A 21895-nucleotide genomic window follows, 5' to 3' on the forward strand; every position below is an offset into this window, starting at 1 on the left:
ACTAATTACGATGACTAAGAGCAGGCCAAGAAACCTGAAGGACTTCAGGAGATAGTATGAAAGGTTCTGCTCAAAATCTGCATACCTCATAATCAAGTTTGCTGATCAAGGCTCTCTCCTGCCTGATGAGAGAATCACACTCATCTTTGGTCTGTAGAAGGATTTTGAGATCTATAACATTGTTCTGGTCTAGATGAACATTTTGAGGGCAATTCAAAATATTGATGTTTAGGGTTATTTCATCATGCTCATGTTGCAAGAGAGACAGCTCCTCCCTGTAAAAAAAAATATATAAAATAAAATAAAAATCATGCTGAAAAACCAGAATAGAAATGGTTTTAGCTTTGACACATACTTTGGGGCAGGATCAGGACTGGGTTTAAGATTTCAGCATCCACAGGTAGGACAGAAAGGTGAGAGCAGAGATCATCTCTTGGAGATTGGATGGCTAGGCCTCCCCCCACCCCCCATGACTGGAAAGCAGACATGGGGGTGTTGAGCCAGAGAGCCATGATGGCAGTACCTCTTTGAAGTGACATCAGTAGACAGCACTAGAGTAAGTGGCAGAAGGCTCCTTTTTGACCTGGGTACTTAGTTTATTTATTTATTTAACGTATTTATTCATTCTTACATCATACAATTATCCAAAAGCAAGTTTTGGTTCAATGTGGCTTACAACTAATAGGACAAGTTACAGTGTTGTATTACACAGTTACAAGTCATTATGGAGCATTATGATAACAGTTACAGGTGTGATTAACCATAAAATGTCTTGAAAAGATCAGTTTCTAATTCTTTTCTGAAGACAGTTTATGATACTTCTTGTAGTCTTGGGTATTGAATTCCACCATTTGGAACCCAGATCCAGCCATAAAGATGGATTTGTAGATTGTGTTTCTGCATTTGGGTAGGTGAAGTAGTAGGTAACCTCTAGTTCCTGGACATGCGTTCCTTGGTGATAGTTCGATCAAGTCTAGTCTAGCATGTAATCAGGGGACATCCCGAACAATATTTTGAATATTAGAGTGCTAGTTTTGAAAAATAGTCTAGCCTTACTTGGTAGCCAGTGTAGCATAGCAAGCAGTGGAGTTACTCTATGTCACGTCTGTGGTCGTGACCCCTCACAGCCTCTACCTGATTTCTGGGGGTCAGCTTCTGAGCTGGCTTCTGCCTATCCTTTCTGGAGTAGTTCTGTCTTTGGGAAGATCTGTTTCGGTTTCCTATCTCTGGCCGCCGTCATCTGGGTTGGATCAATGGCGGCAGCCATCTTGGATGGCTCAAGAGTCGTAGCCATCTTGGATAGCTCAAGGGGTACAGCCATCTTGGAAAGATCATATCATAGGAAGCCATCTTGGAGTAACGAGGACAGGAAGGAAGCCCTTATTTGGTCCTTAGAGATCTCCTGTGGGAACAGCCTCCATTGTTACTCAGAGTTGCTGCAGCTGGCACCTCAGGATGGGCTTTATTAATCACCTAGAGACTGCAGTCAGTTGCCTTTGCATTGCATCTTAGGCCCTGGTATGTGGGTGCTGGTGCACTTCTGCCTGAGAGACTTTGTCTGGACCTGATTCTGCTTTTGCTGGTTTCCTGCCTTTTGAACCTTTGCCTGGACCTGGACTTTGCTTTGCTTGCCGCCTGCCTTTTTGAACCATTGCCTGGACCTGTCTTCTGCTTGCTTGCTGGCTGACTGCCTAGAGACCTTGCCTGGATTTGCCGGTACGTCTGTTCTGCCTTGCTTCTGGTGTGGGGTGGATTTGCCTGCCACTGCTGCTCCTCGGCAGTGGCCCAAGGGCTCACAAACCCAGTTTCCAGCTTTGAGTACGTGTCACTCTAACTGGTGCCTTAGGCAATTGCCTATGTTGCCTAGGTCTAGATCTGGGCCTGGACAGGATATACCAGTGAGTTCAAGGCTTTGGACTTCATTTTACAAACCCTATTTGTGTTTTACATGTGTATAAATGGCACTTAAATATGAAGTGGAGGAGTGGCCAAGTGATTAGAGCCCTGGTCTTACCATCCAGAGGTGGCCAGTTCAAATCCCACTGCTGCTCCTTGTGATCTTGGGAAGTCACTCAACCCTCCATTACCTCAGGTACAAACTTAGATTGTGAGCCCAACAGAGAACTAGCCAGAATACCTGAATGTAACTCACCATGAGTTATTACTGAAAAAGGTGTGAGCAAAATCTAAATAAATTTATCATGCTTAAGCATCTAAGTCCCCATTTTTGCCAAGTGTATGGAAATGGCAAGGGGGACATGATCTGGGCATGTGGTTGGCAGGATAAGGGTATGGAAAGCTCAAAGAAGTTTACTCCCCATTTCAGAAGGGGGACTAAAGTGTGAATTCTATATATGGCACACAAAGAGCGCTAGTCTAGAAACCATGCTTAAAGTTAGGCACTGTTTTTAGGACAGTGCCTACGCCTGGGAATCGCACCTAACTTTAGATGTGGCCACTTGCATCAAATGAAAAGTGGTGCAAATCTTTGCGCCTAATTTAGGTGCATACCCCCAATCATTCTATAACTACCTGCATAAATTTTAGGCACACCCCCGTTCCACCCATGACCCTCCCATTTCTACACCCTCTTTTTGAACTCATGCGTAAATGAAATTTATGTATACATATTTTAATTAAATCTAATTAATGCCAATTGCTTGTTAACAAGCCAATTATTGGTGCTAACTAACTTGTTCATCAATTAAATTACGCACACAATTTTTTGTGACTTTTATAGAGTTTAGGGGTAAATGTCTTTGTCCTAAAAGATCAACATCGGGAGTTACACCTGCTCCCAAGCATGTTTAGGATTCAGGAAACAGCTGCTACTCAGCAGCACTTCACTGCAGGGCTTGGGGGGGGGGGGGTTACTCCCTTAACACCCCAGAGGTTTTTGTCCTCCCCCCACCCCCAATGCCAAAGTGGCAAGGGAAACCAGTCACTGTGATCATTTTAGGATAACACCCAGTTATGTTTCTAAGGTTGCAATGGTAACTGGGTATGTGCCAGCTTTGAACCCATCAATACCATACATGTTTATTTTTCTAAAAATGGATGCTTATGCTGCAGGCACCCAGTGCATAAACCTCCATGTCCCTGGATTTCAGAACAAGCTCTACGTCAGCAGATTCTGTTCTAAAATACTGGTGAAACTTGACATGCGCTGACCTGCATGTCTTAATTCCTACTTCTACAACCTGTCTAAAAACGGGGCCGTTTATGTCTGAGTAAATTACGGAAAACTGAACCAGTAAAGCACCTGGGCAGTGGTGACTCTTTTTTTCGCCTGTAGACTTTGTTTCAAGACAGTCTTTTGGGATTACTAAGATCCCCTTTCAGATATTGCCATGTGTGGTAATGAGGTCAAGGGTGTGGCTTGGATCAGGCACAGACTCAGTCAAGGTTGTAAGCAAAAAAGAAAATACTTTATTATTTGACACCACTATGTGCCCCCCCCCCCCCCCCCCCCCCGGTTACTTCACAGGCTTTCATCCAGCACGTCCATTCTCTAATTAGGGCTAGCTCCCAGCCTAGCCTAACACATTATCTATTCACAGGGGCGTAGCCTGACAACAGATTTGGGTGGGCCTAGGCAAGAAGTGGGTGGGTACCAAGTGTTTTCCCCCCACAAAAAAAATATCAGCTGGTAGGAAAATGCTTCTTTCCACCTTGGCAGTCTGCAGCAGGCATGCACTGAAAACTGAGCATGCGCAGGTGCCAGTATCATGGAAAATAGTGTTTTTGTTATCATCAGGGGGAAGTCTTCAGCTAGCAGAACTTGGGATCCGCACCAGCTACTGCTAAACATGTGCTACTGTTGGGTGGGCCTGAGCCCTAAGGGCCCACCCAGGCCCACCTGTGCCTACGCCACTGATTCACATCAAAACAAGTACTTTCTGAATGTAACTCAAGATGTCTCCTACCTTGCAAGTCTTCCCACACAACTCTGATACCAATGAAGCCTGAGCCACACCACTTCCCTGGTTGTCTCCTCAAGTGCTATAGTTCAGCTTGCAGTGGAATCCTCCTGCCTCGGGGCCTCCCTGATCTACTCAGCCTCAGGGCTTTTAGCTCCAGCCTAATCCGAGCCCCACCTCTCTGATTCAGCGTCAGACAGCCTTCACCTCGGCAGACTAGTGCCACCTGCCGAAAGGTGGCTGAACTGCACCAGTGAGGGAGTGTGTCTAAGGCAGCGGTTCCCAAACTGCGCGCTGCGGCCCCCTGGTGCGCAGCAGCAAACTCTCAGGGGTGCTGCATCGCTTAGCTCCCTACATTCTCCTCTTGCAGGTCTGGCATCTGCCGCTTCCTGCTTCTTCCCCCGCCGCCACTGTAGTGCTTGCAGCTTACATTTTCAAGCCATCTGAGATTCACATAGGCACTGCAGGAACTTCTCTCTGCCATGTCCGGCCCTCGCAACAGGAACTTGCATCAGAGAACGCCAGACATGGCAGACTGGGAAGGCCCCGGAGTGCCTGTGTGAATTGCAGATGGCCCGAAATGTAAGCTGCAAGCATTGCAGCTGCGGCGGGGGAAGGAGAAGGAAGCGGCAGCAATCCTGGACCTGCAGGAAGGAAGGTAGCGGTGTGCTGGTGTGAGAGGAGGGGGCTGCAGGAAGGAAGGTAGCGGTGTGCTGGTGTGAGAGGAGGGGGCTGCAGGGAGGCAGAGGTGTGCTGGTGTGAGAACAAGGGGCTGCAAGGAAAGGGAGACCCATGTGGCCTAGGGGAGGTGCAGAGACTCATGTAACAGGAGGGGTGCCACGGAGACCCATGTGGCCGGAAGTGGGTGCCGTGAACTGAAAAGGTTCGGGAATTCCTGGTCTAAGGAAACCCTGCTTTGTACCACTCACTCCCTCACACCATATGAGGCATTCACTTTTCAAACTGTTCACTTTGGAACAAAGTACATAGGTATTGTTTATTCATGGACATTGCGCTAGTTTGCAAAGAGAAAATACACATACATTCACTTTGAAACCTGGCACAAGGACCAAGTAGCTGCCTACATTTGCACTTCATTTTTCTAGTGATACTTTTTCAATGGAAAATAATATCAAAGAATTGAAAAAACACAGTCTACTTTGTGTTATTATCCTCCCCAAACCTACACCTAAACCAGGAAATGCCTCCTCTAAATGCAGCTTAAAGTGAATGTGTTGTGAAACACCATGTCTGATTTAGCCAAATCGAGGATGGGAAATTTTCAGAGAGCAATCAGTGTTTATGCATGTAAATGGTGTTGAAAATTGCCTTTTCCCAATATACTTCAGTCAAAAGAAAAGAAACCGCCTTATTCTGGTGTCCGCCTCAGCATTTTCAAGTGGAAATCCAGAAATGGTTTCTGGAAATGTCTCTGTCTCTTTCTCTCTCTTTATATATCTATCTATCTATCTATCTATCTAGACAGATAGGTAGATGGCGTGGAGGTGTATTTTCAAAACACTGAAGGCCTGAAGTTCAATAGTCCTCATTAAAAATCATGTGCATTTAGATCCAGTAGAAGTTACTGATTTTGAAATAGCGAGCAATGCTCAAAGAAAACCGCATGCCAATGAGATTCATGTACATTCAGCAAGCAGCTCGGTAAGAAAAGCAACTAGCACATGCGCAGAACAGTCTCTCGGTAAATGTCCGTGTTCTGCACAGTGCGATCCCAGGAATCTCGCTGCTGTACTCTTTCCTTTCCCCTGCAGTACTTGCTGACTTCACTGTCCCCCTGTCTCCTTTCCCCTGCAGTGCTCTGATGCTGGCCCCACCATCCTCCTGCACTTTCCTCCTGCAGCTTTCATGCCTTCCCTCAGGCTGCCCCAATGATTGTGCTTGGGAATCTTCTCCTTTCTGAAAGACACTCCCACCCCCCCACCCCCAGCTGACATCAAAGGGGCTTTCTCCAGCTGATTGGCTGTCTGCTTGTTTCTCCGCCCCTCTAAGCTGTTCTCTGCTCTTAGACAAGTTTTGCAATTAAAAAATGCAAGCTCCACCCAGAAGTCACCCTCACACAATGACAGCTCCATACCTGCTGGAAAGTTTTCCTTCTTAAATGTAGGTGCTCTTTTTTGTGCATTGCATGGAATGCTCATTTTAATACTAATGAGCTCATTGTAATATATTTGCATTGGATTATCGCTAGCAGTTACGGCAAGTGGTTAAAGCCACACAGAACCTCTTTGTGTATTAGACTCTAAATAACGTATGCTTTAGATTGGTTCCAACTGACCTAAAGCAAATATTGCAAGCACAGTAAGCTTTGTGCATCGGGCCCTTAGACTTACAAAGTTACGTGGAGGGGCATTTTCAATATAATATCTAAATCCGACTTTGGGCATTTAGCTCAAAACATCCAGACTCCAAATAGCAAATACAACCAATTTTGAAACAGCAAAATGTCTACTTTTTTTTTTTTCCGAAAATGGCCACTTGCTAGATGCTTTTGTGCTCTGTACGTTTATCTTTTTTGTCCATTTAAAAAAAAACAATGTCCAAGTGAAAAATGCACAAAATCAAGCCATTGAGATATAGGAGGAGCCAACATACTTAGTAGACTGGCCACACAAACATCCCAGCAGAACTGTGGGGCACCTTAGGGGGCAATGAAGTGGACTTCACATAAAAGCTCCCACGTACATACAGTGGTGGAAATAAGTATTTGATCCCTTGCTGATTTTGTAAGTTTGCCCACTGACAAAGACATGAGCAGCCCATAATTGAAGGGTAGGTTATTGGTAACAGTGAGAGATAGCACATCACAAATTAAATCCGGAAAATCACATTGTGGAAAGTATATGAATTTATTTGCATTCTGCAGAGGGAAATAAGTATTTAATCCCTCTGGCAAACAAGACCTAATACTTGGTGGCAAAACCCTTGTTGGCAAGCACAGCGGTCAGACGTCTTCTGTAGTTGATGATGAGGTTTGCACACATGTCAGGAGGAATTTTGGTCCACTCCTCTTTGCAGATCATCTCTAAATCATTAAGAGTTCTGGGCTGTCGCTTGGCAACTCGCAGCTTCAGCTCCCTCCATAAGTTTTCAATGGGATTAAGGTCTGGTGACTGGCTAGGCCACTCCATGACCCTAATGTGCTTCTTCCTGAGCCACTCCTTTGTTGCCTTGGCTGTATGTTTTGGGTCATTGTCGTGCTGGAAGACCCAGCCACGACCCATTTTTAAGGCCCTGGCGGAGGGAAGGAGGTTGTCACTCAGAATTGTACGGTACATGGCCCCATCCATTCTCCCATTGATGCGGTGAAGTAGTCCTGTGCCCTTAGCAGAGAAACACCCCCAAAACATAACATTTCCACCTCCATGCTTGACAGTGGGGACGGTGTTCTTTGGGTCATAGGCAGCATTTCTCTTCCTCCAAACACGGCGAGTTGAGTTCATGCCAAAGAGCTCAATTTTTGTCTCATCTGACCACAGCACCTTCTCCCAATCACTCTCGGCATCATCCAGGTGTTCACTGGCAAACTTCAGACGGGCCGTCACATGTGCCTTCCGGAGCAGGGGGACCTTGCGGGCACTGCAGGATTGCAATCCGTTATGTCGTAATGTGTTACCAATGGTTTTCGTGGTGACAGTGGTCCCAGCTGCCTTGAGATCATTGACAAGTTCCCCCCTTGTAGTTGTAGGCTGATTTCTAACCTTCCTCATGATCAAGGATACCCCACGAGGTGAGATTTTGCGTGGAGCCCCAGATCTTTGTCGATTGACAGTCATTTTGTACTTCTTCCATTTTCTTACTATGGCACCAACAGTTGTCTCCTTCTCGCCCAGCGTCTTACTGATGGTTTTGTAGCCCATTCCAGCCTTGTGCAGGTGTATGATCTTGTCCCTGACATCCTTAGACAGCTCCTTGCTCTTGGCCATTTTGTAGAGGTTAGAGTCTGACTGATTCACTGAGTCTGTGGACAGGTGTCTTTCATACAGGTGACCATTGCCGACAGCTGTCTGTCATGCAGGTAACGAGTTGATTTGGAGCATCTACCTGGTCTGTAGGGGCCAGATCTCTTACTGGTTGGTGGGGGATCAAATACTTATTTCCCTCTGCAGAATGCAAATAAATTCATATACTTTCCACAATGTGATTTTCCGGATTTAATTTGTGATGTGCTATCTCTCACTGTTACCAATAACCTACCCTTCAATTATGGGCTGCTCATGTCTTTGTCAGTGGGCAAACTTACAAAATCAGCAAGGGATCAAATACTTATTTCCACCACTGTATCTCACCGTTGCTTCCTTATATTGTAGAGTGAGCCCTCCAAAACCCACCAAAAATGTACTGTACTCAACTATACACCACTACAGTAGACCTTGAGGGGCATAATCAAATATCGCCGGCCATCTTTTTTTTCGATAATACGGTTTAGGCCGGCCAAATGCCAGAATTTGCTGGGTTTGAGATGGCCGGTTTTGTTTTTCAGCGATAATGGAAAAAAATGCCGGCCATCTCAAACCCGGCGAAATCCAAGGCATTTGGTCATGGGAGGAGCCAGCATTTGTAGTGCACTGGTCCCCCTGACATAGGCGCCCCGTATAAGAGGCTTGGGAAGGCTAAGCCTCCCCAGCCCGCCACTGCCCCGCCCCGCCCCCCGCCGCCTGCCGTACCTTTAAATATTATATTTTTGCTGGAGTCGCGGGCAGCGCCGGCATTGAAGGCATCAGCAGGCTTATCGCGGTTCCAGCAGCCTTCCCTCGCAAGTCGGAAGATGGCTCCGCCCTCGTAGAAACAGGAAATATGTCAGAAGAGGGCGGAGCCATCTTCCGACTTGCGAGGGAAGGCTGCTGGAACCGCGATGAGCCTGCTGATGCCTTCAATGCCGGCGCTGCCCGCGACTCCAGCAAAAATATAATATTTAAAGGTACGGCGGGGGGGCAGAAAGGAAACGAGGGCAGACAGGAGAGGAGAGGAGGGTTGCTGCACGTGGTGGATGAAGGGGAGAGGAGAGGGCAGGGGAGAGGAGGGTTGCTGGACATGGGTGGATGGAGGGGAGGGGAGAGGAGGGTTGCTTCACATGGTGGAAGAAGGGGAGATGAGAGGGCAGGGGAGAGGAGGGTTGCTGGACATGGGTGGATGGAGGGGAGAGGAGAGGGCAGGGGAGAGGAGGGTTGCTGGACATGGAGGGGGAGGGAGGAGTGAGGAAGGAGATGAGATGACGGAAAAGGAAGAGAGTAGAAAAACTGCACATGGATGAAGAAAATAGGCAAAAGCTGGATCCACTGGACAGTCAAGTTTGCGGAGGACCCAGCTTTTACTTACGGATGTAGGACAAGAAATGAAGAAGAAAGGCAGAAAGTAAACAAATAAATGGAAAGGAAGCCCTGGAAACAGAGTTAAGAGGACAGATAGCAGCAGAATCAGATACTGGGCCAGTATGATCAGAAAAACAAAGTCACCAGACAGCAAAGGTAGAAAAAAAATCATTTTATTTTCATTATAGTGTTTGGAATATGTCCACTTTGAGAATCAGGTGCTCAACATTAAATGTTTATATTTATTTACTTATTTATGGCATTTTATCCCACATTAAACATGAATTAGGGTGTTTTGTGGCTCTACATGAGAATTGTGATGATATGATCCCTTGTTTCATATTGTTGACGGTCTGCATTTTCCGTATGGGTGGTATATTGGTGTATTAGGGTCTGCCTAGTGTTATGGTACAGTAAGGTTCTGAGTATGTTTTTGCACAAATTTGTGCATAGTGTTTTGCAGTTGAGCGATTGTGCTTAGAATATGCTTTGAGCAACCACTTTATTCTTTGACATATGATACATATCTAATATCTAAATTTAATACAAGGTATTAATTGTGACTTTTATTTTTATTTTTTCTGTGTGTTATCAGACAATTATGGATTTAAGCTCCACCCCTGGCCCCACCCCCTTTAGCCTCCCCAAACAGTTGGGCCACCAACCGCCTATGCCCCTTGACATGCCAGGACACCAACCGGGCACCCTAGGAGGCACTTCTAAAAATTAAAAAAAATATATACAAATAGCTCCCAGGTCCATAGCTCCCTTAACTTGGGTGCTGAGCCCCCCAAATCCCCCCAAAATCCACTCCCCACAACTCAACACCATTACCATAGCCCTTATGGGGGAAGGGGGGCACCTACATGTGGGTACAGTGGGTTGTGGGGGGGGGGGGGGTTTGTAGGGCTCAACACTTAGCACCACAAGTGTAACAGGTAGGGGGGGGTGGACCTGGGTCCGCCTGCCTGAAGTGCATTGCACCCATTAAAAACTGCTCCAGGGACTTGCATACTGCTGTCAGGGAGCTGGGTATGACATTTGAGGCTGGCATACAGGCTGGCAAAAAAGTGTTCTATTTTTATTTTTTTAGTGTGGGAGGGGGTTGGTGACCACTGGGGAAGTATGGGGAGGTCATCCCCCATTCCCTCCGGTGGTCATCTGGTCAATTGGGGCACCTTTTTGAGGCTTGGTCATGAAAATTAAAGGACCAAGTCTGAGCCGTAGCGAGGGCTAATGACACCCAGGGCGGGCTGCCGCTGCGCACCCCCCCCCCCGGGGTGCAGCACGGCGCAACCCCCCCCCCTGCGGCGCACTCCCCCTCCGGAGCGAACCCCTCCTGGACCGCTTTATTACCTGCGGGAGGGCCAATCCGCCCCGAGTGCACGTCACTCGGAGCTGCGTCGGCCCCGCTGGTTCCCTGCTCTCTCTGCCTCGGAAGAGGAAGTAACCTGTTCCAGGGCAGAGGGAGCAGGGAACCAGCGGGGCCGGCACCCACCAAGTGCTTGCACCCGGGGCGGACTGCCCCTCCTGCCCCCCCCTTCCTATGCCACTGGACCAAGTAAACCCGGCGAAATACTGCTTAACGCCGCTTTTTTTTTCCATTATCCGCGAAAGCCACGCCCATGCCCGCCCATGTCCCGCCTTCGCTTCACTGCCGACATGTCCCCTTGCACTTTCACCGGTGCGGCGACGGGAAAGCGGCGATGGTGTCAAAAACGCGGCTTTCGATTATACCGATTTCGCCGCTTTTGCGAAATCGCCGGCCATCTCTCGATTTATGTCGGAAGATGGCCGGTGATCACTTTCGAAAATAAGTCTGCTTATGACTGCAGGTATCACCTATATGGGAGCACAGCAGATTTTCGGTGGATTTTGGACACGTTCCACCACAAGTGTAACAGTTAAAGTGGATTATGGGCCTGGGTCCATTCTCCACAGTGCACTGCACCAACCACTAGGCTACTCCAAGGGCCTGTTTGCTGCACTAAAAGGACTGGCTATAATATCTAAGGCTGTCATAGAGGCTGGTATGTACTGTTTTGGAGTAACCTAGTGGTTAGTGCAGTGGACTTTGATTCTGGGAAACTGAGTTCGATTCCCACTGCAGCTCCTTGTGACTCTGGGCAAGTCACTTAACCCTCCATTGCCCCTGGTACAAAATAAGTACCTGAATATATGTAAACTGCTTTGAATGTAGTTGCAAAAAAGTCCCCTTTCCTTTTCTTTTACATTTTTGGGAGGGTGGGAGAGAGTCAGTGACCACTGGGGGAGTAAAGGAAGGTCATTCCTTTAGTCCTCTAGAGATTATCTGGTCATTTAGGGCATTTTTCTGTGGCTCAGTCACTATTAAAACAGGTCTACTTCAAAATGTCTCAGTTTCACTCCTGGACGTTTTTGTTTTGTTCCGTTATGGCTGAAAAATGTCCAGGTCTTAGGAATGTCCATATCCCACCCCTGACAAGCCCCCTTGAGGTTTGGACACACTGCAGACAAACAGCGTAGAAACCTTCTGGAAAATGGGTTTCAAAAATACTGATTTGAACGTTTTGGAGAGAAAAACATCCAAATTGCTGCTTTATGCCACTTTTTAGACATTTTTCTCTTTCGCAATGAGCCCCCATAGTAACCTATGGAACTATGTTAAGTCTAAGTGCTTTGAAAATGAGCCCCATAAAGTTTACTGTTTTAAAGTATGATGCATTTTTTCATGATTGTTCTGGGTGGGGTAGTCAGGGCCGGTCCAACCCAGTAAGCGAGGTAAGCATGGCAGGAGGGCGCCGACCTCTGGAGGGCGCCACCATGCCATGTTTACCCTCGCTGCTTACCTCAGCTCCCGTACCCCGACAGCAGCCCTGCCTTTGGTTTCCTGCTCCAGTACCCGCACCGCCCTGGGGCATTTAAATCTTGTATTGAAATTTACCTCTGACGTTGTAGCAGCTGCGCAGCATCAGTGAAAGCGCTGCTGCCCGACGTCTCTAGCTTTCCCTTCTCTCGTTTGTTCCCTCTCAGTGTCCCGCCCTCACAAGGAAATGTCAGAAGAAGGCGGGACACTGAGGGAACAAACGAGTGAAGGGAAGGCTGGGAGACGTCGGCAGCAGCGCTTTCACTGATGCTGCACAGCTGCTGCGACGTCTGAGATAAATTTAAACACAAGATTTAAACCAGAGAAGAGGGCGGGCAGGTGGACATGGGAGCGGGAGGGCAGGGGGAAGAAAGGAGCATTGATCGATGGACATGGATGGGAGGGTAGGGGCCAGGGAGGGAGGAGAAATTGCTGGACATGGAGGGGAGGGGAGGGAGGAGAATTGCTGGATATGGATGGATGGAGGAGTGAAGGGGAGAGAGAAGCATCGATGGACAAGGATGGGAGGGCAGGGCCCAGGGAGAGAGGAGAAATTGCTGGACATGGAGGGGAGAGAGGAGAATTGCTGGATATGGATGGATGGAGGAGGGAAGGGGGGAGAGAGGAGCATCGATGGACAAGGATGGGAGGGCAGGGCCCAGGGAGAGAGGAGAAATTGCTGGAAATGGAGGGGAGGGAGGAGAATTGCTGGATATGGATGGATGGAGGGGGGAAGCCGGGGAGAGGAGAATTGCTGGATATGGATGGATAGATGGATGGAGGGCAGGGGAGTTGCTGGACATGGGTGGATGGAGGGGAGGGCAGGGAGAGAATTGTTGGACATGGATGGATGGATGGAGGGAAGGGAAGACAGGTGTAATATTTTCAATGATACCATGGCTAGTAAAAGGGGCGTGACTACTGTAGGGGCGGAGCCATAGTGATCCCGCCCCTGGATGGGTAGGGGTGCTGACTAATAGGCTGCAGGAGGGCGCCAGAAACCCTAGGACCGGCCCTGGGGGTAGTGTTTATAAAGATCTTGAGGGAGCTAAGGGGTCTAAATATTGAGGGGAAGCAACTCTTAAGGTTTTCATGAGGCTAGTATTTAATACCGTTGGCCTTGTCTAAAAGTATATGGACAGATTTATTTATTTATGTATTTGCTGCATTTATATCCCACATTTTCCCACCTATTTGCAGGCTCAATGTGGCTTACATTATGCCGCAATGGTGATCACCATTAACAGAATGATAAATACAAAGAGCTGTTACAATCAAGGTATATGAAAATATCACATAAATTAAATGTAAAAGTAAAATATCAAGTGAATTAGAAGAAATAGATAAATGATTCATAACAGGTGTATAAGAATAGAACAAGATAAAACGTTCAATAATATTAATGTGAATTAAAGTAACCAGATTGAAGAAATCAGTGTTGGTTTGTTCTGATGCATTTTAGATGTCAAGTCTTTTGTGAAGGATTCTTGTTATAAGTCTCTTTCAACTTTTCATTTGACTTGTTTAATTGTTTCTAAGTTCTCTGACCCATATCTCCTGTATCTACTGGTCTGTGAAGTTTTACATGAGCCCTATATCGACATAGCATTTCACCCTGTAATAATATAGAATAGGTACTTACTGCTGAAACTTAATGGCATTCTGGGTCCTCTTTGTGAATGATTTTCGGGATTCTTCTAGTATCTTAAACTGGGCCTGCACTTTCTTCAGATCTGACTCACCCGCAGATTCTTTCTCTTTGTCGTCAACCTGCGTCTCAGCCTTTGCGTAACATGACATGCTTCCTCTGCTGTTAAGTTACTGCATTTCCCCCAGGAGAAAAAAAGGGCAGCATTTATTTCAAAAAGTAGAAAGTCAAGAGTAGATTGTACTTATTGTAGTCAGGAAAAGACAACCATTTCCCCTGGTATCTCATGGACTTCCTTCTATAATAGCTATGATTTCCAATGTGATATGAAAATATAGTTCCACCTACCTTTCAGTGTTAGCCTCATCTGGTTTCCAATGTGTTTTTGGTTTTCACGGTTAAAAAAAAAGGTGTGCTGTAAATGCACATGACCAGTAGTAGTAGCCATCTTGTATGATATTAGATCTAAATTTCACTTTCAATCCCTTATTCTCTGAGATTATTTAAAAGCATCCTTGCAATTCCCCTAAATCCTTGGAAGAAGCTTTGTTCAATGATGGTTCACAAATTATATTACACAGAATGGATCTCATTGGCTCATGCAGTTGGTATGTGTGATGTCTGTAAAATTTTTTTTTGTTACATTTGTACCCTGCGCTTTCCCACTCATGGCAGGCTCAATGCGGCTTACATGGGGCAATGGAGGGTTAAGTGACTTGCCCAGAGTCACAAGGAGCTGCCTATACCTTTAAGTGGGAATTGAACTCAGTTCCTTAGGACCAAAGTCCACCACCCTAACCACTAGGCCACTCCTCCACTCTGCATTCAGGGGTTCAGGGGGTCTTTTACTAAAGCTTAGCTCAAGTTATCTGCAGGAAGGCCCATTCTATTCTTATGGGCCCTGCTGCAGATAACTCATGTTAAGCTTTAGTAAAAGACCCCCTCATAGTCTAAATTATATTTGTTTATTTATTGGGATTTAGTAACCGCCTTTATGAAAAGATTCAACCAAGGCGGTGTACAGCAGTTACAGTTTAACATAAAACTTACAATTTTGTTAAAAGCATAACAATAGTAAAATAACCAAGAATAAACATAATAAAGAATAAAAGTAAATAAGATAAACTTGAAAACAGTAAAACAGAACTACCGTGAAACAGTAACAAAAATATATACATTTAAAAATACACAAATATTTTACCTGGGGCAATGGAGGGCTAAGTGACTTGCCCAGGGTCACATGGAACTGCAGAGGGAACTGAACCTGATTGCTCAGGATCTCAAGCAACTACTGACTGTCAGGCAGCAGCAGAATCAAACCCAGTTCCCCAGGTCTGCAACCCACTGCACTAACCATTAGGCCTCCTTCATTCCATGTGTTTAATTAATTAATATGTTTAATTTTTCTGACTGTTTAAATTGCATCTGGCAGCTTAAATTAGCCCCAGACATTGAGTGCCGGGTGCCTACACATGGCCTGGCACTGAAAATCTGGGCCTAATTCTGGCACAGTGTTTTTAAAATACTGACGGCCATGGGCTAAATATTACCCCAAAAGTTTCATATATACTGTTACAACAAACGGTTTACAACAGAGTTAAAAACAATCAATTATATGAAGAAGGAAAATTACATCAACATAATAAAAATCCAAAATAGTCAAAATAAGTATTTCTAAAACAACCAAAATTTCAGTAATTTTCAAAATTTCAAAATAATTCTGTTCAAACCTAATTTCTAACGGTAAAAAGAGTTCCACACACAAGGAACCACTTGAGCAAATTTTGTTTATCCACTCCTACCCTAACTGAGACAATATTTAACCATCTCTCTGACCTCAAGTACACCTTTCTTTAAATTAGCCACCTTACTTTCTAACTCCTCTTACTCTCGCACCTTTCTATATGTTCCATTTTTGCTTATACCCTACACCGTCATACTAGTAAAAGAGGCCTGTTTCCAACAGAAAGGAAACGGGTGCTAGCAAGGTTCCAGGGCCCCCTCCCTCTCTCCCTCCGTCCTCAGAGCTCCAGGTGCCCCTCCCCCCTAAACCTCCCTCCCTCCCCCCTCCTCCACACCCCTCCCGCCCCTCCTCCCCCTTCCCCTCACTCCCCTTCCCCCTCTCCCTCACCCCTTTCCCCTCACCCCTCCCCCTATCCGAGTTCCAGGACCCCCTCCCCCAGGGCGGATCAATGGGATCTGTGTTACAAACCCAGGTGTTACGAACCCAGGCATCCAGACGGATGTGCAGAGCTGCAAATTATTATATAGGATTGTGTTGACATTGTAAGTAGTATACTATATTCTACAACAACCTATTCCCAAGGACTATCGTATCTGGTGAATCAGACCTCCAATGCTGAAATGTATTTATATATCAATATGACCTCAATACCTCCACCCCTGGTCTAACACCAATTGGTGAAACAGAACCTTTATATAAAGGATACCAGGGATTCTGTGGGGTTATTTCTTATCATAGGTCTTAATTTTAATTAAAGTTAAAATACTTAATTTATTACTTAATCGAAAAACTTGTTTGTTTGCATTGGCTGACCTGAATCAGCACATACTCCTACATCTTACATAAAAGTATCTTAATCACAATGTATACACGGAGTCTCGTTATCTTTATATCTTCAATTTTTGTTATTCCTATCTATCCACCTTTTCCTTCTGTCTCATGAAAGGTTACACTTAGCTGAATTGTGTTTAATCTTCTCCAGCCGGCTGGTGCCTGTTCATGAGCCCTTGAAGTCTGTGGTAGTGCTTTCTCCGATATGCAGATCCTTCATCGCTCCGTTCTTATTTGTCCTTCATTGTGTCTTTCATCTTAATTTTCCAACTCTGTTGACAAGAACGTCTTGTTTCGCGATAATAATCGCTGCTTCAGGAACTTCTTTACTTGTATTTTTTACTTTCAATTCTGATGTTACCGTGCACAAAATGGCCGCGGTTTTTTATATGACGCCCATTGAGTCCTCCTCCAATCCCTTTGTTTCATTCATTTAAAGGGACCGCTAGTAGAATGCCTTCCACTCTACATTCTTATTTAGTCCTCTGGGCATAGTTGTTTTAAACTGATAAATCAGCCGTTGTTCCCGCTGCCAAAGTTGTTGTTTTATATCCCCCCCTCTCTTACCCTTACTGATCACTTCCAACACAATAAATTGCATTTGCTCAAAAGAATGACCTTTCTCTGCACAATGCTGAGCCATAGGTGCTTCTAATTTCTTGTGCACTATTCCATGTTTATGTTCTATTATACGTGTTTTGAATTTTCTTGAAGTGTGGATAGATAGGAAAAGGTGGATAGATAGGAATAACAAAAATTGAAGATATAAAGATAACGAGACTCCGTGTATACATTGTGATTAAGATACTTTTATGTAAGATGTAGGAGTATGTGCTGATTCAGGTCAGCCAATGCAAACAAACAAGTTTTTCGATTAAGTAATAAATTAAGTATTTTAACTTTAATTAAAATTAAGACCTATGATAAGAAATAACCCCACAGAATCCCTGGTATCCTTTATATAAAGGTTCTGTTTCACCAATTGGTGTTAGACCAGGGGTGGAGGTATTGAGGTCATATTGATATATAAATACATTTCAGCATTGGAGGTCTGATTCACCAGATACGATAGTCCTTGGGAATAGGTTGTTGTAGAATATAGTAAACCAAGGTACCCAATTATAGGAAAAATAGAGAAGTAGTATACTATGCCATACTTTGTATTGTTATTTGAATATTTTTACTGCTGTAATCGTCTATTGCTCATGTTTGATTTATTCTTACTGTACACCTCCTTGAATGAATTATTTCAAAAAGGCGGTAAATAAATCCTAATAAATAAATAACCTTTCACAACACATCCTGGTACTCACACGACACAGCATAAATGCTATCAAGCTCTTATGCTGCTAAACTTTATTTTTTTTTTTTTTGAGACAAAAAAGTTTCCATATCAGCAAATGCTGGATCTGAGCAGGGAATAATTTCCTCCTGTTTGTGGTTGGCACCATGAGTAAAAGATCACAGATGGCTGTTAAACTGCAAAGGCCAGCCACATTTTTTAATGATGTGCATGTGAAATATTTTCCTGTTGCATTTTGGAGCATGAAGCAGAACAGGTGGTGACAGTGTTAACCCTTTCAGTACCTTGCTGGCCCCTCTTGCACGCTGCATGCCCGCACATAGATAGAAAAGAGAATTGTGGGCAGACTTCATAGGATCTGACTGTGAGGTGTTTGTTCACTGTGCTGTCACCTCGTCTTTGCTTTACTGCATCAAAGGAGGACAAGAACCATTAATTACACTAATTGCATATGTAGCATTACCCTGCCCGTGAAGCTAACAGCTAGTCAAAGCTCAAACAAGACTAATGTGAGACTTTAAGTAATCTGTTTATTATATAAGAAACACGCATACATCAAAGTTCTGATTCAGGGAAAGCCAGGGATTAAGATTTAAAAGTAGCTTCAAAAGGGTGGGGATTTGAAACAGGATTTAAATAAGGTCAAATGAGATAAACTAATGGCCATATAAAGGTGTCTCTGGACTTTTACTGGTTGTCGTGAAGTCAAGTTTATTCTTATATACTGTTAATATCCCCATAGCGGGTTCAGTATGGTTTACAGTACTTACCAAGCATGTTTAAAGTAGTATATTATACTCTGAGAAGCAGTTTGTGGTAAGTTTTGAGACTTACTGGTTTGAGTAGACGATATGCAGAGACAGTGCGTTTTTTTTTTCTAGTGAAAAAGGTGCAGGTACTCAAATGCCAGACCACCCTTCAGGAGCGGGGTGATCACTGAGAGACCCACCCCACAATAAACAAGCTCCCTGCAACCAGTCACAGACAGGGCCGCCGAGAGCTAGAGCCGGGCCTGGGACAAAGCCGCCCCCAGTCCCCCCACCACCACCCGAGGTCGTCGCCGGCCCCCCTCCACCCGCTACCGGGCCGGGCCCTGCACTAACCTTAAACGCCTCCTTTCAGCACGTTTGCAGCAAGCAGCAGCAGGGCAGACCTCTCCTTCCTTCCGTGCCCCGCCCTCGCGGACGTTACGTCAGGCGAGGGCGGGACACAGAAGGAAGGAGTGGCCTGCCCTGCTGCTGCTTGCTGCGAACGTGGTGAAAGGAGGCATTTAAGGTTAGTGCTGGGAGCTGGGAGGCCCTGGTCACAGAATCTATGACAAGGCAGAATTGGTGTGCAGAGCCTGAGCTCTTTCATTAAAACTTGGGGACCATGGGTCAATTTTAGCGGACAATGGAAAAGGTGCTGGTACTCAGTACCCCCCCAAGTACCCCCAATTACTATTGTTAATCTGTCTACTGTAAATTTATCTATTGTTAAAATGACCACTGTTAAAACACTACTCTCTGCACAAGGCTTTTTTTGTTTAACGGTAGTTATTTTTACAATAGCTAAACTTACAGTAGACAGATTAACAATAGGAATTGGACGCTGCCCTGGGTGTTAAGGGAATGTTCCTAACAAGGTTTTGGGGAAAAGAAAGTTTTCAGCCCTTCTCTGAAGTGTTGGTAGCTGTGTTCCAATCTTAAGACTGTTGGAAGAGAATTCCATAGGGAGGTTCCTAGCACTGAGAATAGTGAGTTGAATTTTTTTTCTGGAACCTAAATTCTTTGAATGAGGGTGTGGACAAGGTGAGGTGTTGTCAAAGTCGATCTGATTGGATGAGATCATATTGATCAGTAGTTCGGACGTGGTCCCACGGAGGATCTGGAAGAACAGGCAAGCAGCTTTGTATCTGATTCTTTCAGACATTGGGAGCCAGTGCGGCTTTGCTAGGTAAACAGATACCCTGTTGCATTTTGTTTAGTCTGAAAATCAGTCTAGAAGCCGTGTTCTGAATGAGTTGCAGTTTAATTTAGCTGGGTTTTTTTTTTGGTGCACCTAGAAACAGAGCATTGCAATAATCTATATGTGGCATGATTAGTGTTTGAACTAGTAATGCAAAGATGTTTATGTTGAGCTATGATCTCACCGGCCATAGTTGTCTCATTTTGAAGAGGGATTTTTTTTCATATTTGGTTGATGTGAGTTTCAAGAGTAAGTGATGAATCAATAGTGATGCCCAGTACTTTGGATTCGGATTCGTTCATGAATATTTTGTTATCAGGCAGCGTTAGAGTGCATGGAATGTCTATTCCTTGGTTCCTAAATCAAAAGATCTTTGTTTTCTGCGTAATTTAGCTTTGACAGGGTCACTGAAGCCCAATTTTGTATTGCGTTCATTCCAGATGTGACAGAGGTGACTGGATCATTGCATGTTGAAAGAATAGGCAGTAGTACTACTACTACCCTGTTTCCCCGAAAATAAGACATCCCTTGAAAATCAGACCTAGTAGAGGTTTTGCTGAATTGCTAAATATAAGGCCTCCCCCAAAAGTAAGACCTAGCAAAGTTTTTGTTTGGCCCCGATGGGACATGGACACAGAAACCTTAATTTTTTTCGCTGCAACCCAAAGACGAAATAACATTAAAGAAATGCAAGAAACAAGACTGAGGTGGAAAATCTATCGTCCAGCGGACTCCTACCATCCTCCTTCACGCTTTTGTGAAGATCAACTACCAGTAAGTGAGCCCGGAAAGAAAAGAAACATCCCCCTTGCAGAAATAATGAAAGAAAAGAAAATGAGTAACTGAGCCCTTTTGGCACTGCTCCATCGCCCAAGAGCTAAGTCAGACTAGAAGGATGGAAAGTGTTGCGAATGTACAGGAGGAGCGCATAAAGCACCACCAACAGGGAACGGAGTTACCGTAGAATTTTTTTTTAACGTTTGTAATGCGGTAGGGATGATCCTGCGCCCTAAGCCCTCTCACAACCTCCCAAGACCCCCAGCCAGAGCAGCCCGGCCCCACATTCCATTACCTTTCCTAGTGCATACCCCTCCTCCATTCCCAGCCCGGCCAGGGCGGCTCTGCTCCGCTCGAGTCCTGCGGTCACTGTGGGCAGATAGGCGAGCCACGGCCTACTCCTGCAGGATACCGCCCCCCACTTCAATACTGTTCCCGACCGCCACAGTCCCTCTACTACTCTCGAATAAGACAACCCCTGAAAATAAGACCTAACGCATCTTTGGGAGCAAAAATTAATATAAGGCCCTGTCTTATTTTCGGGGAAACACGGTACTACTACTACTACTACTACTACTATTTATCATTTCTATAGCGCTACAAGGCATACGCAGCGCTGTACATCATACACAAAAGACAGTTCCTGCTCAAGAGCTTACAATCTAGATAAAACAGGTAAACAGACGGAATAAATAGATAAGGACAGGGCAAGTGAGTAATGGTTAGGAGTCAAAAGCAGTGGTAAAGAGGTGGGCTTTGACTTGAAAACGGCCAAAGACGGGGCATAGGTTCGGGAAGTCTATTCCAGGCGTGCCGTGCAGCAAGACAAAAGGAACGGAGACTAGAATTAGCAGTAGAGGAGAAGGGGACGGATAAGAGAGATTTATCTACAGAACGGAGTACCCAAGGGGGGGTGTAGGGAGAGACAAGAGTGGAGAGGTAGTAGCAGAATATCGTCTGCGTAGGAGAGTAGAAGTTCACTTAGATTGAGTTGTACAGAACTGATGTAGGACATGAAGAAGTTGAATTGAATTGGGGAAAATGGGGACCCTTGGGGGATTCCGCAATTTGGGATCCAGACGTTTGAGAGTTGATTGTCTCATTTTACTGCGTAGCTCCTTTTGGTTAGGAATTTGTTAAAACATTTGTGGATGGATCCAGATATTCCTATCAGGCTCAGCCGTTCCAGTAATAGATTGTGTGGAGGAGTGGCCTAGTGGTTAGGGTGGTGGACTTTGGTCCTGGGGAACTGAGTTCAATTCCCACTTCAGGCACAGGCAGCTCCTTGTGACTCTGGGCAAGTCACTTAACTCTCCATTGCCCCATGTAAGCCACATTGAGCCTGCCATGAGTGGGAAAGCGTGGGGTACAAATATAACTAAAATAAATAAATACAAAATTGTGGTCCACTGTGTTGAAGGCTGCTGATATATTGAATTGGAGTAGTACCACCTGTTCTCCTTTGCCCAGGTATTGTTTGATGTATGTAGTTAGTGTCAGTAATAAGGTCTCTGTGCTATGGGAGGGTTTGAAGCTGAATTGTGTATAAT

At 45.2% G+C, this 21895-nt stretch overlaps 1 protein-coding gene across 1 annotated transcript in view; it reads right to left on the minus strand.

Annotated features, from left to right (window-relative positions):
* CCDC63 (coiled-coil domain containing 63) overlaps positions 1–13895 on the minus strand; it is a 56721-nt gene extending 42826 nt beyond the window's left edge. Inside the window, exons 1-2 of the mRNA XM_030219488.1 lie at positions 13738–13895; positions 86–275 (exon numbers count right to left, since the gene is read on the minus strand). Coding sequence (XP_030075348.1) covers positions 86–275; positions 13738–13895 — 348 coding nt within the window. The remainder of the gene's footprint in view (positions 1–85; positions 276–13737) is intronic.
* Between the last annotated feature and the right edge of the window lie 8000 nt (positions 13896–21895).

The sequence above is a fragment of the Microcaecilia unicolor genome, chromosome 11 (assembly GCF_901765095.1).
Source record: "Microcaecilia unicolor chromosome 11, aMicUni1.1, whole genome shotgun sequence".
Lineage (NCBI taxonomy): Eukaryota > Metazoa > Chordata > Amphibia > Gymnophiona > Siphonopidae > Microcaecilia > Microcaecilia unicolor.